The following is a 16,947-nucleotide window of genomic DNA, read 5'->3' as shown; positions in this document are numbered from 1 at the left end:
TAGAGTGTAACACTTGAGCCTACAATATTGAACCTTTTCACAATATTCAAATTTTCTGAGATATTGAATTTGGGGTTTTCATAAGCTGTAAGCCATAATCATCAAATTTATAACAAATAAAGGCTTTAAATATCTCGCTTTGCATGTAATGAGTCTATATAATATCTAAGTTTAACCCTTTAAGTTGAATTACTGAATTACTGAAAAAAAACTTTTGCACGATATTCTAATTTGTTGTGTTGCACCTGTAAGTGCAGTCCATTTACCATTTCTCTTCCTCCCCCTCTGCCTTGCTCTCTCTCTCTCTGTGTCCAGGCTACGGAAGGGCTGTGGCGCAGGGTGCAACAGCGGGGGGAATATTGAGGACGCCGATGCCGGGGGGGGGTTGTCCTGTGCCAGCGGCAATGGGACGGGGGTGAGCGACTCGCAGCAGAGCTCAGTGTCCCAGGGAGGGATCTCTGGCCCTGCCGCCCCTCTGTCCTACCAGCCACACTCTCTGGGTGAGGACTCTTCTGGACGTCAAAGACATCACTCTCCAGGGTTCCACAGTAACGCTTGCCCGCTTGCCCGGAGCAAGTAAAACATTTTCCGGGTTTGTTTGTTTTTGCTAGCCCGACGACACTGCTGGATCCTGGATGTGTTTACCTGTGTGTAGGAAGAACATCAGACGGCGCAGGCGCCAGACCAGACTAGATGATCGCGGAGTGAAGATATTATCAAAGCGTACACGCCTGTCGATCACCCGTCGCATCACGTACGCTTTGATAATATCTTCACTCCGCGATCATCTAGTCTGGTCTGGCGCCTGCGCCGTCTGTTGTTCTTCCTGCACACAGGTAAACAGATCCAGGATCCAGCAGCGTCGTCGGGCTCGCGCAAACAAACCCGGCGATTTTTTTTTTACTTACTGTCGAACCCCTGCTCTCATCACTTTCAGATCATATAACATATATTTTGGGTCTTTTTTTTATGTGCTAATAAAAGTAATTTGTTATGGTTAGGGTTAGAATCCTTGCAATCTTTCTGGCTCGTAGGGCCTAACCCTAACGAATTACTAAACCGAGGGAACGGATTACTAAACCGAGAGTACAGATTTACTAAACCGAGGGTACAGATTTACTAAACCAAGGGAACAGATTCACACATCAAATATTTTTTTCTACCATGTGACCCCAGGGGGGCTCCATATGCTACTTTTATCCAGGTTGTTACGGAACAATCGTAATCCGTTCTCTCTCTCTCCTGGTTCAGGCACCAGTCAGAGCTCCCAGTCGGTCCAGTCCGGCCTGGTGCGCCACTCCCCCGCCCGCGCCTCCGTGGCCAGCCAGTCGTCCTCCTACCGCTACAGCAGCAGCCGCCACTCCTCCCTCCGCACCTCCGCCACGGGCCTGGAGCCCTGCCGCCGCTCCTCCACCAGCCAGCTGTCCCTGCGCACGCTGCCCACCTCCCTCCAGCTCCGCCTGGGCTCCGGCTCCGGCTCCGGCTCCGACCCGGCCGGCCCGTCCGCCTCCCTCTCCAGCCACAGCATCCCTCCCTGCAAACGACACACCCTGGTGGGCCTGCTGGGCAGCGACGGCCTGGGTGGCACCACCGTGGGCGGAGATCCCCTCCTCAGCCACAACCACCACCTCCACCACCACCACCAACACAACCCCACCTTCTCCTCTGTGCGCAGAGACGACATCTCGTACAGAGTGCAGGTAAGAAGACCCGTCTCTTCAGGTTACACCTTAACTGCTCCTCCTCCTGAGACTTCTACTGCCCCCCAGCACTGCGTCTCCTGAAGACACCTGCTTTTCCCCTTTACTGTGTCCCCTAAAACTTCTATTGCCCCCCCTTGTACTGTTTCTCTGTTTCTCCAGAGTCTATATAAAAGAAAAAAGAAAAAAAGTCTAGGTTTAGAAGAAGGTGATAGAAGGAAAAATCTACTTCTATCACAGAGACTGCCAATGGCCCCGGGCCTGAGCTGGATTACTCTTCCTGCTACGACTGGTGGATTGATGATTCACTTGCTTAGTCAAATGTATTGATTGTAAGTCGCTTTGGAATAAGGCGTCTGCTAAATGCCAAAAATGTAAATGGAAAGTTCTAGAACGTGATAGAACCTCAATGAGTACCGTGTGTCTCAAGGGTGTTTCTCTTACCAGTAAAGGGCTGCCGCCTATGTGTTCTGTGACAGACTTGACAACATGTGATGCGTTCCTTCTAGATCGTGGACGTGAACCAGGTGCTGGAGCTCATCAACCTGTCGAAGCGTAAGGAGCTGCAGTGGCCCGACGAGACCGTGAGACTGAGGGCCGGACGAAGCTGCTGGAGAGACTGGAGCCCCCTAGAGGGCATGGAGGGACATGTAAGTAATAATAATAATAATAATAATAATAATAATAATAATAATAATGCATTTTATTTGTATTGCACTTTTCATTCAAAAGAATCTCAGAGTGCTACTGAGAGAAGAAAAAAACAACCGTAAAAACATAATGGGCCGGTTTCAGAGACAAGGCTTAAGCCTAGTCCTGGACTAAATCACACTTTCAATGTAAAATCTCCATTGAAGATGTTTTTTAGTCTAGGATTAGGCTTAAGCCTTGTCTGTGAAACTGGCCCAATAAGTTAAAAACAAAACAACCTAAAAACATAAGTTAAAAACAAAACAACCTAAAAACATAATAAGTTAAAAACAAAACAACCTAAAAACACAATGGGCCGGTTTCACAGACAAGGCTTAAGCCTAGTCCTGGACTAAATCACACTTTCAATGTAAAATCTCCATTGAAGATGCTTTTTAGTCCAGGATTAGGCTTAAGCCTTGTCTGTGAAACCGGCCCAATAAGTTAAAAACATAGTAAAAAATATAAAATCACAAGAATGAACACAGGTTCAGGTTAAGTCTTCATGTGATACTGTAATTCATTTGACATTGTAATCCATTCAATTAATTCATTTGACATTGTAATCCAACCGTTGTCGGATTATCATTACACATTAGCTTGTGTTTTTATATCAGCAACGTCTCTTTGTCTTCCTCATTGTCTTACTTTCTCTCTCTCTCTCTCTCTCTCCTATCTTCTCCCCCACCCCTAACCCTTTGGCTTCACTCTGTTATCAAACACACACCTTGCAGGTGATTCACCGGTGGGTGCCTTGTAGTCGAGACCCAGCCAGTCGCTCCCATATAGACAAGACCATCCTGCTGGTACAGGTGGAAGATAAGCTGGTGCCAATCATTGAGACTGGAGTCATTGAGTTGGGTGCAGAGGTGTGAACCAAGGCAACACATCGTCGTCCCGGGAATACACAGGCAGCATTCCTGGCTGGCAGGAGGACAGCAGAGCCAGCAGACAGCAAGGAAACGGGGGTTCTCCCCCCCTCCCCCTTTCCTGGTATCTGAGGGGGAGGGAAAGCCAGGGGAAAGTGCAAATAGAGGCAGAGTACACACACATGAAACATACTCATACTCCATCTATCTGCCTTGTTCTGCGTGTCACTCAAAAATGCTGCATGACAGTTTAACCCTATTAAGTTGAGCATTGCTACCGGTAATTCTTCTTCTTTTCTATGCATTTTATTTTATTACATACACACACACACACAGACAAACAAATATGTGCACAAACTTTTACGGCTGTTGATTTCTGATTCTTATAAAAAAACTGAGTGTGAAGAACTTGAAGAAACTGCAATGTTTTGTTGTTGTTGTTTTGTCTCCAAATAATTTGCCAAAAAAGCCTGGTACTGAAGGTTGCCATGGTTTCACACATGTGAAAGCTCTTTTTTTTGCTGCCAAGATTAGAGTAGTTCAGGTGCAAAAGACTTGCAGGTGCTGTACCTAACACACTATTTCATTTGTTTTCATTGTCATTCCGTTTTTTTGTTTTGAAGTTGCAAAGTTGCGAGAAGAAAATAAACTTGCACTATGAATTTATTTTTTATTTACCGTGATGATGCACTACAATCTTGAGGTAATATCACATTTTATTTATTACAGACTCTGAATGGTTGCCATGGTTACCGATGCCTTGGGAATGAAAAAATGCAGAATCATCATTCTGTTTTTCAGCCATTTAATTTTTTTTCTGTTTTGCGTTTGATAAACTTGAAAAAAAGTTTTTAACGTATATAATTATATATATGAATATATATTATATGTCAATGTACAAAAGATTTTGTTTTGAATATTTATTACTGTGAACATGGTATTTACATTTTGCTACATCTTTTTCATTTACGGGACAAAGGTATGTAAATGTATCAAGGACCAGCGGTTAAAGACAAGATGCCCAACTTTTGATGGACTGTTTCCCTATTTAACTTAATTCTTTTTCTATATGGAGAAATAAAAAGCGTTTGATTTATTGCTGTTCTAGTTTCTTTCTTTCTTTCTTTTTCTTCGTTTTAGATTTGATGTGGATGTTCTGATGTCCAGGGCCATTTGCTCCTTGTGTTACATGACACAGCCCAGTAGCAGAGAACGGAGGGTTGGGAACTCTGTCACGAGGAATCTTTAAAACTCATTCATGTGCATTTTGTGTAATGAGACATTGACTGCTGAGTAGGCCTACTGTAAGTGCAGTAAAGTATTATGACTGTCACAAGTGTGACAAAAACATGACGAAGACAGTGTCACAAGATGAGGTACTGTACCAAAAGGGCAAACGTAACTGAGTGTCAAGTGAGGGGTTTTTTGTAGGCTTGCCTATGTTGAGATGGATTTTCCTATTTTTATCTCTGATATAAGAGGCTTTTATATGCTTATATGAATATAAGATCAAACTGTCATTTAACACACATTTAAACAATGGAGCAAATGCATTTTCACATCACGCAACAGTACTTGATTTCTATGACGCGACGCATCGCATCTGGTGCTCAAAGAAATTACAATAAATAACTTGAAGCCAATTTGAAGCCATATCCCAATTGTTCCAATCCAGAACAACAACGGAGTATCATGTTTTGGTTTTGGAAGGACAATCTAAGTACTAATCTCAAATAATATAAATCAAAACTAAGGTATATTACATTCATTGATATGAAATAACTGGGACATTAGTCTTTAAAATCTAACAATGCAGCCTCAACAGAAACAACCAGAGTTCATATCTTGTATTTGTTGAAGTCCTATAATAGAAACACCCTGGGTTAAATGTATTACAGAGAGCGAAAGCACATGACTGAGGATCACGTGACCCAGTCACACGCTGCCTTGCGCCTCCTGATTGGCTGTCCAGCAATCCCAGTGTTGTTCCCGACAATCACAATTACCTACATAACCCAGCAGCATATCTTCAAACTTCACACGGACTCATCCTGACAGCGATCGACAGGGTAATGAATGATGCTGATTTGTCAATAGTGTACATTTGGCGGGTTTTAAACCCTATTTTTTCCCGCAACAGACAGTGTAGTTTAGTTGATATGCTCAATGTAATTCAATAACTTTAGAGTCACAGGCTCTTTGTAGTAGGGAGCAGACGGGCTAGCTTGGGGCTCGATCGTGGGTGTTTTGGGTGGGTGTCAGAAGTCAGAGAATGCCGAAAAACAAGAAAACCAGCTGTGCTTGTATAGACAAAACCAATCTCTTCTTCCTACGGTGTGTGATGATGATGACTTTAACCCACTTGTTCAGGGTGACCAGAGACAGCAGAAGACATGTTTACGTCCATCACAGTGGTGCTGTGCCTGAGTCTGGGGCTGATGATGGGCCATGCCTTCCCTACGGAGCCGCCGGAGAACGGGAAGAACTGGGTGGTCATCGTGGCTGGATCCAACGGCTGGTACAACTACAGACACCAGGTGAGGAGGCACAGACACATGGACATCTACATGTTTATACAACCATGTGTACTGTTATAGGCTACTGTTAAACTGCCTCCTCACATTCGCTACAGTACATAAGTTGGCTTCTTAATGAGTTGTTATGCATAACATGTATGTTATACTACTACTACTAATAATAATAATAATCACTTTTATTTGTATAGCACCTTTCCTGCAAACGTTGTAGCTACGATACAGCCCTTCTATTAAGATATATTATCCAGTATACAGTGGCATTCTTCAAAACAAGCTGTGATTTTGTCCTTTTCAATCAATAAACATGAATAACCTAGTAGTAGTACTGACTATGATAATGGAGTTCCATCCTCCTCACACTCAGTCACAGTCAGAAATGTCAAACTCTGTATTCTAGGCTGTGGTGGGGTTGACAGTATTTTGTTGACTTGCGTGATGTGTCCACAGGCGGATGCTTGCCATGCGTACCAGATTGTCCATAAAAATGGGGTCCCTGATGAGCAGATAGTGGTGATGATGTATGACGACCTGGCACAGAATGATGAGTGAGTACTTTTTTCTGTAATGTTCGATTCTTAATGGGGGGTGGGGGGACAAAGCAGGCCCTATTTATTAGTATTCTAGATTGTCTTTTGTTAGGTAAGTAAGTAAGTAAGTAAAACTTTATTTATATAGTACCCTTCCCAGCACGGATGCACAGGGTGCTTTACATATAAAATAAATAAAAAGATAAAAAAGTGCAAATTCGAAACATCAATGATTAAAAACAGAAAGGAGACAACATAAACAGAACATAAACAGGAACAATAAGAAGGCTAAAATTGACTGCCAGCCTGTCTGAACAGATGTGTCTTAAGTTGCCGCTTAAAGAGTATTTAGTGGATAGATGGATAGATGGATAGATGGGTAGATGGGACCCAGACGTTCTCAGACTGTTGTGGCATTCAGGCCCTTTTCGGCTCAGTGCAGCACTCCAGGGTTCCCGCGCTGGTCTTAAAAAGCCTTAAAGTCTAAAATCCAGCATTCCAATTTCTTAGGCCTAAAAAAGGTCCCAAATCCCAGTTATTCGGTCTAGAAATGAGGTGCTAGCTCTTAAAAATTAGATCCTGCAAGGAAATCAGTCCGACCACATCTATTTACGCGGAAATTAATCAAGCTGGAGCCAAAAAAATGCCAATTCGCTTCCTTTTTTGTCTGTATGGCAGTGAAATCCCTAATTTCATCACCTCGAGGATGACAAAAAGCTATCATATGGTGTCGCTAATAGGTCTAAAATGCTATCTAAAAAAGGTCTAAAAAGGTCTTAAATTTGACTTGTTGAAAGTTGTAGGAACCTTGGCACTCAGAATGTTCTGTAAACAGCCTGAGTTTGTGTAGAGTCAATACTTTATGCAGTTAGGCTACATGGAACACATTTGAGTTCTCTTGCAGGGCTTGGAAATGCTGTTGCTTAACTGTGACTCAATGGGCAGTATTACAGATTTAAGACTGAGATTTGAGATATGGTGATTGCATCATATTCTCTTAATAGGCTAGTGGATTGTTGATTAGTTAATGATTCACAGTCATATTTGCACCTTGTTGCTCAGAGCTTTGAATCACTGTTTCTGCCTGAGCCACTTTTAAATTGTTGTAGTTGGCCTGTTATGGTAGTAGGCCTGTTATGAATCTGAATCATAGGCAATAGTTGTGTGTAGGCTATTTGCCCTAAAACCAGCTTCATTATAACTTGTCCTGTTGAAATACTGTGATTGCCTTCATGTTGGTCAGGATTTAAGGTCCTGTTATCTCCAGCTGTTAAAACAGCTTTAAGTTTGTGTTGACTCACAATGATTCTGCTGTATTTTATCAAGGTGCGGCTGAACAGCACTCCGCCAAGTACTGTTAATTTTTACTTTCAATTTAAGGAAACATTGGGGGCAATAGAATGATATTAGGTATTGTGCTCGTGACAAGGTTCCACAGATGGATGATGGTGACAGAATAAGAATACTAACTACAGCACTGTGTTCAGTTCAGTGTGTCTTTCATTGAGTAGGGGAAGTGATACTATGAGGTGGGAGAGAACGCCTTTTATAACGGCTATGTAGGGAGACCTAATCAACATTACATTTCCACAGCGCCACAGTTCACGGAAATACTGACTTACTACTTTTGTCCTTTTTAGTCACCTGATCCTTGACAATGACAAGCTGATAACATGTGTAGCCTTATTTTTCTAATACATGTTTTTCAAATGGTCATAATTGGAAAAGGTGTTGAAAATTACCTGTTTTTACTATATTGTATTAGCTTCCATGTTTGGCAATTGTTTGAAAATCAAATACCTACATCAATATAATACTACGTTAAGTCACCTCCAGGTAATATATTTATTTTTCTCTGTTGTTTTCAGAAACCCAACCCCCGGTGTCGTGATCAACAGGCCGAATGGGACAGATGTGTATAAGGGAGTTCTCAAAGACTACACTGAAGACGTGAGTCATTGTCAGACCAATTTAGGCCTAAATGCTTTTCTTGGGGCATATGTTATGGAACTAGCTAGTATTTAGCATTGTTGCCCCAGAATATATACAGTGCAACAGTATCTAGAGAATATCATTGCATGCGATCAATAGCAATTGAGTTTTAGTTTTATACAGTTACACTCTTATAGGCTATTACATTTGTTAAAATGTGTAACTACCAAGACACTTTGACCTCATATTTCTTCACCATGCGCCTGCGCCTATTCGGTTGTTAAGTCTGACGTCAAACGTGACGTTTAGCAATTTCCGGGTCCAAACCAGAAATTCCCCGCACCAGAGTACCAGTGTACTACAGCGGTAGAATGACAGTTCAATCGTTTTTTTAGACTCGGATCTATTCATCCAACAAGGGACACGGCACTTTCCCATTTTTCCCATATTTGTCAGCGTCTTTGAGCCTCGGAAAAGCTCTATATAAATATAATTTATTATTATTATTACTGAGGCATTTCGAAGACAGCGCCTCAGCCAACATTGGACCCGGAAACACGTCACGACTTAACAACCGAATAACTTCTCTGGCAATGTCACATCATAATATGTCTGTGTGCGTTTGTGTTTACCCTTAAGACCGTGACCCCGGAGAACTTCCTGGCTGTGCTGAAGGGTGACTCTGCAAACGTCAAAGGAGGTTCTGGGAAAGTGCTGAAGAGGCGAGTGGGAGACTGAGGGAGTGTGGGGGGGGGGTTGGAATATAAGAATTGCTACATTCGCTCAGTGGCCTTGCAGTTAGAGTGTCCGCCCTGAGATTGGGAGGTCGTAAGTTCGATCCCTGGCTGAGTCATACCAAAGACTATAGAAATGGTACCCAATGCCTCCCTGCTTGGCACTCAGCATTAAGGGTTGGATTGGGGGGGTAAGACCCTGCGACATAAATAATTTAAAATTTAAATAATTTTGCCATTTAGCAGACGCTTCCAAAGCGCATCCAAAGCGACTTACAATTACGAATTACAGGGACATTCCCCCTGGAGTAACTGAGGGCTAAGTGCCTTACCCAAGGGCACACTAGTAGTGGTGTGGCTTCAGGCGGGATTTGAACTCACAACCTTCCGATCACAAGTCCAACTCACTGCGGGCATGTCTAACCCTAACCCTAACCCTAACCTAGTTTTCCCACATGTACCGTAACATATATATATATGTTATATATATATATACATATACACTTCCAGTGTATCATTTGGTTCAAAAGGAAACCATGTTTGTTCAACAGAAAATGCACCTGGCATTTACTCTCTGCTTCCTCTTGGCAGCGGTCCAAACGATCATGTGTTTGTGTACTTCACTGATCACGGCGCCCCTGGGATCCTGGCCTTCCCTGATGATGATGTAAGCACTTTTCATTTCCTGTCAATGTTTGTCTAAGAACTTCTTTTTTTTGTCCATGGAAGTTCTGCCCAATGGAACAAACAAAATCATCAATAATAAGTTCATTCCAAAATGGTTAATGAGATGATGTCATAAAGCTCTTATGTTTAAACCTAGTAAAGGGGGTTAAATGTCCTCTTTCTTAGCACTGATTTTTGTGGGACATAGTGAGTCTCTGAACAATGCTACTACTTGTGACAGCCAGAGTAGAGTACTTTAGTTCTGTTTTAAAGTGAACACATGAACCATTATTATTCTCGCAGGAACAGAGTAACGTAGAAGACATAGAGAGAGCTTTACTCCCAGTGTTGCATGTTGTTTTATCATGAAGGTTAACACTTTTCTTTTCTATAGCTTCATGTCAAGGACCTCATGAGTACAATTACCTACATGCGTGAGAACAAGAGATACAAAAAGGTGAACATTTTGTTGTTGTTTTTCAAAAGTACATCATGCAGAGACATGTTGGCTGAATGTGGGGGAACACCAAGCCGGTGTTTTCGATCACGAGGATCGAGCAATGATTCACCAAACTTGCTTCTTCCCCTGTGCATGCGCCGACATGTAGATGGTGTTCTACATTGAGGCATGTGAATCCGGGTCCATGATGAAAACCCTGCCTGCTGACATCGACGGTGAGTTGCACTTGACCCCGGTACTCAATCACATTCCAGGAAAACCAAAACATGGATAATACAAAGAGGTCAATCATTAATGAGGTGTCACCTGATGAACTGTCTACAGTACAGCCCCACAAGTTCACTTGACTGCTCCTTGGGACAATAAAGTTGACCTCTACCCCCCATGCAAATGACCTAGCTATACTATCCATGAATTACCTTGGTGTTTTCATGCTGTGCTTCACAGTGTGTCTCTTTTTTATCGTTAGGGTTAGACAAACAAAAGTATGAGAGGTTACATAGTCACATAATATGTAGACATGAATTGGTACACAGGTAAAAGTAGGTATTGTACATTATACTGTACATCATACATAAAATAAATAAAATAATAATAGGGTGAATATATACAGGTGCTGGTCATATAATTATCAAATTATCATCAAAAAGTTTATTTATTTCAGTAATTCCATTCAAAAAGTGAAACTTGTATAATGTATACATTCATTCCACATAGACTGATATATTTCAAGTGTTTATTGCTTTTAATTTTGATGATTATTACTGACAACTAATGAAAACCCCAAATTTAGTATCTCTGTATTGCTTAACTTTACACATTTCACAATATATTGTTTTGCTGTGCTGTGGTAGAGAAGGCAAGAGACCATCTAGTGTTCACACATTCAAGCCTCTCTTTTTACAAATTGTTGTCTGTGAGCGGATAGTTCCTATTATATTAATTCTCATCTAGATCTGTCTCAAACTATGCTGATTTGAGTCTTGAAAGTCCTTGAAAGGTGCTTGAATTTGATGTTTCAGAAGGTGTGGGGACCCTGTATATATGAACCCTGTATATATGAACCCTGTATATATGAACCCTGTATATGTACCCTGTATATGAACCCTGTATATATGACGAATCCCTTTGGCCCAGAAAAGACACCTATTTATCCCATAGCCGCTGACCATTCTCTTTCCTTAATCTTAAATTGTAGGTCAAACACTCCATCTCCAAGATATTATTAACCATGTCTATCCAGTGGTCTAAAGTGGGAGGTTCCGCTACAAGCCAGCATCTTGTGATAACTTTCTTGCCCTTTTACAGTGTATGCCACCACAGCCTCCAACTCTCATGAGTCCTCTTATGCCTGCTATTTTGATGAGAAGAGAGACACATACCTGGGAGACTGGTACAGTGTGAACTGGATGGAAGACTCTGATGTGGTGAGCATTGTTTCCCCATAACATCAGAACAGTTAATCAGGGCACCTTGACTTTGTATAGCAACTTTGTCGCCAAATCGTGAGCTTAGAATTATACGGTTCTATCTCCGTTTAGGGTAGTTCAGAGATATTGAGCGTCAAAGTTTTTACATTCCATTATGTTTTGTGAGATGGAACCTTTGTATTTTATGAATTACTAACTAAAACATTTCAACATTTTAAAAATAACACCACACAGGCATTAATAAACACCTAATGGATCAGATTATGTAAAAAACTCAATTTTGACAAAAATGGAGATTGTACCTTATAATTCTAACGTCACAAAATGTTAACGGTTGTGTTAATATTGTTGTAATCTCTCATTTTATCTGATTTTTATACACAGGAGGATCTGACCAAGGAGACTCTGATGAAGCAGTTCAAGGTTGTGAAGAGCCACACAAACACCAGCCATGTTCAACAGTTTGGGAACAAGGTGAGAGAGTTGTGATGTGTGAAAATGTGGGATGGGCAATAAATACACTCTGGAAGAAAAAGAGTTAATTTGAAGCCAAGGTTCATCTGAATTAATCGGTTTTAAAAAGCCATGAAGTCTAAAATCCAGCAATCCAATTTGCAAGGCCTAAAAAGGTCTCAAATTCCAGTTATTCGGCCTAAAAATGAGGTGCTAGGTCTTAAAAATGAGATCCTGCAAGGAAATCAGTCCGACCACATCTATTTATGCGGAAGTTAATCAAGCTGGAACCCAAAAAAATGCCAATTCGCTTCCTTTTTTTGTCTGTATGGCAGTGAAATCCCTAATTTCATCACCCCGAGGATGACAAAAAGCTATCATATGGTGATATTCATCTGGTGAATTCGATTCAAAGAGGTCTAAAAGAGGTGTTAAATTTGACTTGTTCTGATCTGAAACTTGTAGGAACCCTGTAAGTATATATGTTTGTTTCCTTCAGACTCTGGCTCATATGAAGGTGATGGCGTTCCAGGGTAACTCTAAGGCTAACGCCCAGCCTGCTGCCCCAATGACCCTGCAGCCAGTGGTGGACCCAGACCTGACCCCCAGCCCCGACGTGCCTCTGGCCATCCTCAAGAGGAAGCTGATGGCCACCAATGACATTGCTGTTGCCAGGGGATACCTCATGGAGATCAAAGCCCACCTTAAGGTGATGAGGAAATGCATACATTTCTGTGGCTGTGGCGCAAGAGGTAGAGTTGCCGTCTAATGATCACAAGGTTGGCAGATCGGCGGTTCGAGCCCCGGCTGGCCACATGTCGAAGTGTCCTTGGGCAAGACACTGAACCCCAAAATTGCTCCCAGTGAGCGGGCCGGCCGGCGCCTTGCGTGGCAGCTTGCCGCCATTGGTGTGTGAATGTGTGTGTGAATGGGTGAATGAGAGGCCGTTGTAAAGCACTTTGGAGCAGCATTTACCATTTTACCACACAATACTATGCTTTGTATTTGTTCATATAACAAAGCAATACTTGCTTTGTTCCTTTGTGGCATCTGTACGTATACTGAGACATTTACACCATGATTATTTCTCCAAGAGCACTGTCTAATGAAACTATTTAAAAACCTGTCTTGTCTTCACATAGATAACAAACAAGTGGACAAATGTAATTATGTTTTTGTGTGTGTCCAGGTCAGGGAGCTGATGAGTCAAACCATGCAGAGTTTGGTGCTGAAGGTGACCGGCGATAAGATCCAGACCCAAAGGATTCTGGGAGACCAGCTGGACCTCACCCAGCACCAGTGCTACAAGACTTCAGTCCAGCACTACAAGACCCGCTGCTTCAACTGGCACACAACTCAGGTACAGCCCACCGAACCCCTAGTCTCAAAAAGCTTAAAAGCTGGTCTTAAAAAGCCTAAAGTCTCAAATCTAGCAATCCAATTTACAAGGCCTAAAAAGGTCTCAAATTTCAGTTATCCGGTCAAAAAATTAGGTGCTAGGTCTTAAAAATTAGATCCTGCAAGGAAATCAGTCCGACCACATCTATTTACACGGAAATTGTAATCAAGCTGGAACCCAAAAAAATGCCAATTCGCTTCCTCGTCTGTATGGCAGTGAAATCCCTAATTTCATCACCTCGAGGATGACAAAAAGCTATCATATTATGGCGTTGCGAATAGGTCTAAAATTCAATTCAAAGAGGTCTAAAAAAGGGTCTAAAAAGGTCTTAAATTTGACTTGTTGAAACTTGTAGGAACCCTGCTAGTCTGACACTCCATGGCCCTGTACTCTCTGATCAGACTCAGTCGATCTCTCTTAGGTTTCTGTCAGTTGAGTGGTTGAAACTGCTGAGGTGCTGATGGGTTTTCAGTTCTCCTTTATCATTTAAAAATGTCAGATGAAGAAACCGCCTTCTCAGGCGGAGTGAGTCAGGCCCTCGTGAGATGGGTGTCGGAGCCCTTGTCTTGTTTAGAGAAACAAACACAAAAACATAGTTATGTTAGTGAATCAAAATAGCTCACATGCATTAACCCATCATTCACCAATAGATTTAGAGATGTTTACTGCTCAACTAGGCTTCATTTATTTAAGGTCATGTTCTCACATGAAAATCCGAATCAGGACCCGGAGCATGTGGATGAGATTGCAACATTGTTGCATAAATTATTTCTCTGATTTGCGTTCTCACAGCCCTTTATGTAAACGAAGGAACATACGCAATCGAAGCAACAAACGTGGTAGTTAATTGGTCAGAAAGATTGGAAATTGCCCGTTCGTCCCGCTCTTATCCAGATCAACACGCATGCGCTGTTGTTTTCCTATGGACAGCCTCGATGCGTCGTTTCTAACCGGAGCGAAACCACCCTTTTCAAGCGGAGCCTCCGTCGGCTGTTTGCTCCGGGAGCGACTTCGAATGTGCGTTCTCACAGCTCCAAACGACGCAGAGCAAAGCGGATTTTATCCTAAACTCTGATTCCAAGTGAAGCAAATGTTCTAGTGAGAACACACCCTAACTATGTTGATGAGACGAAGGGCATCTGACTTTGGTTAATATTGCATCCTATGACCGATGTACATTCCTCTTGTTTAGGAGCTAAACATGCCTCCCCTTTGTGGTTAAAACCTGGCAAATAGGAGTGCAGTGACTGTTGTTGATTTTGGGGGACATTGGAAGTATATTCTATATAGCTTCCCACGGCTGTCAAAACTGCAGAGTCACTACCCATCTTCCGTCGTAGACTGAAGACCCATCTCAAGGGTTACACCTTAACTGCTCCTCCTGAGACATCTACTGCCCCACAGCACTGCGTCTCCTGAAGACACCCGCTTTTCCCCTCTACTGTGTCCCTAAAAACTTCTATTGCCCCCTTGTACTGTTTCTCCAGTGTCTAAATATAAAAATAAAAAACTAGGTTTAGAAGAAGGTGATAGAAGAAGGTTTTTCCTTCTATCAATGGCCCCGGGCCTGAGCTGGATTACTCTTCCTGCTACGACTGGGGAATTGATGATTCACTTGCTTAGTATTCAAATGTATTGATTGTAAATCGCTTTGGAATAAGGCGTCTGCTAAAATGTAAAATGTACTCAAGGAAGTTGGAAGTGTACTCACGCTGTGTTTGTGTTCTTGTGTTGCAGTACGAGTATGCTCTGAGGCACCTCTATGCCCTGGTGAACCTGTGTGAGGGAGGCTACCCAGCAGACAGGTATCACATTGTCTTGGTTACTTCTCAGTATTTTGGCATGTCTAAACAAGCTCGTGAGTTTAGAATGATAAGGTTCTATCTCCGTTTAGGGTAGTTCAGAGATATTGAGCGTCAAAGTTTTTACATTCCATTATGTTTTGTGAGATGGAACCTTTGTATTTTGTTAATTACTACGGTAACTCAAAAATGTCAACATTTTAAAAATAACACCACACAGGCATTAATAAACACCTGATGGATCAGATTATGTAAAAAACAAAATTTTGACAAAAATTGAGATAGAACCTTATAATTCTAACGTCACGAGCTGTGAAATTAAAACTGAAACTTCATTACAAGCTTTCTTCAATCAGACATCGCTATATTACTGAGTTTACAATGAACTGCTTCCCTTGTCTGATCATTTCATTTCTCTTTTTAGGATTGTGGAGGCCATGGATGACGTGTGTAAAGGGGTCTTCTGAAAACACACAGGCCGCAGATCAGATTGCTGTGCCTCCTGCCTGGAGGGTCTAACACAATACTTTCCTTTGCACTGATAAGGAATCAAGTTTGACAAAGAGTCTTTTTATCATCACACTGCTGTAACACTTTTTGGTTTTACTGTGACATTTTAAATACTTATTTTATGATGAATTGCACTATATCACTCACTGTGAGTGTTTCTGAGATTAATGTGTTGCCGCTTTGATTTGTATAAACACGTAAGAGAATAATGAGGAGAAACTACAGTTTTGCTCTGCTATGTGGCGTGGGACTATGGGACTGACTTATGAAGGAGTTTAATCCTATAACGTAGCAAGCACTCTGTTAATGTTCAGGATGCTTTGATCACTTTACTCTGATACTTTTGTGTCACTTTGATGCTTTGATCTTGTCAGTTGTCCAAAATAGCTGACAAGAACTCTTGTGTGGAATGTCAAACACTTTGCAACTCCCATCTGTGTCATATGTATTCAGGTTTTATCAAATGACTGCCGGTGTCAAGTCATTTGGTCCCCATTTCTGTTGAAAGTGTTATACAGTACAGGCCAAAAGTTTGGACACACCTTCTCATTCAATGCGTTTCCTTTATTTTCATGACTATTTGGTACATTGTAGATTCTCACTGAAGGCATCAAAACTATGAATGTACACATAGGAATTATGTATTTAACAATAACGTGTGAAATAACTCTAAATATATGTTATATTTTAGATTCCTCAAAGTAGCCACCCTTTGCTTTTTTGTTGTTAATAAAATATGTTGTTGTTGTTGTTGTTAATAAAATATATTATAATAATATTATATATATATAATAACATAACATAAGTAATATGTTATTATATATATGTAATATTATTATTATATATTTTATTAACAACAACAAAACCATATTTTATTAACAACAAAAATTCCACATGTGTTCATTCATAGTTTTGATGCCTTCAGTGAGAATCTACAATGTAAATAGTCATGAAAATAAAGGAAACACATTGAATGAGAAGTGTGTCCAAACTTTTGGCCTGTACTGTATGTTATAGGATGTTGGAACTGCTGAATATAACAGTGGTGACAGGAAATATACAAATGCAGTTTGAATGGGGGGGGGGGAGCAGCCAGCAGTGGAACCAATCTGGAGAATATCTTTGATCAATCGAAAATAAAACTGACGACATTCCCAGATATGTCTCAATATTTCTGACTTTACACACACACACTGTTACAATTATATTGCATGATTATGTTGTTTACACAAATAGAT

General features: G+C 41.4%; 2 protein-coding genes across 2 annotated transcripts in view; both read left to right on the top strand.

Annotated features, from left to right (window-relative positions):
• pcnx1 (pecanex 1) overlaps nucleotides 1-4,286 on the top strand; it is a gene marked incomplete at its 5' end in the record, with an annotated part of 53,745 nt that extends 49,459 nt beyond the window's left edge. The window contains 4 exon segments of the mRNA XM_080537373.1: nucleotides 316-548; nucleotides 1,252-1,700; nucleotides 2,210-2,350; nucleotides 3,125-4,286. Of these exon segments, the coding sequence (XP_080393499.1) occupies nucleotides 316-548; nucleotides 1,252-1,700; nucleotides 2,210-2,350; nucleotides 3,125-3,265 (964 nt within the window). The 3' untranslated portion in view covers nucleotides 3,266-4,286.
• A 968-nt stretch (nucleotides 4,287-5,254) lies between these two features.
• On the top strand, nucleotides 5,255-16,850 carry lgmn (legumain). The gene is made up of 14 exons (XM_080537455.1): nucleotides 5,255-5,328; nucleotides 5,630-5,796; nucleotides 6,244-6,341; nucleotides 8,192-8,273; nucleotides 8,895-8,977; nucleotides 9,581-9,656; nucleotides 10,050-10,112; nucleotides 10,264-10,330; nucleotides 11,424-11,542; nucleotides 11,930-12,019; nucleotides 12,498-12,707; nucleotides 13,188-13,358; nucleotides 15,135-15,202; nucleotides 15,624-16,850. Exons 2-14 carry the CDS (start codon nucleotides 5,653-5,655, stop codon nucleotides 15,664-15,666), a joined length of 1,314 nt encoding a protein of 437 aa, XP_080393581.1. The 5' UTR covers nucleotides 5,255-5,328; nucleotides 5,630-5,652; the 3' UTR covers nucleotides 15,667-16,850.
• Nucleotides 16,851-16,947: the final 97 nt, after the last annotated feature.

Source organism: Nansenia antarctica (genome assembly GCF_963989245.1).
Source record: "Nansenia antarctica genome assembly, chromosome: 1".
In the NCBI taxonomy this organism is placed as follows: Eukaryota; Metazoa; Chordata; class Actinopteri; order Argentiniformes; family Microstomatidae; genus Nansenia; species Nansenia antarctica.
The sequence above is the reverse complement of the archived record's forward strand: the minus strand, read 5'-3'. Positions and strand labels throughout refer to the sequence as shown.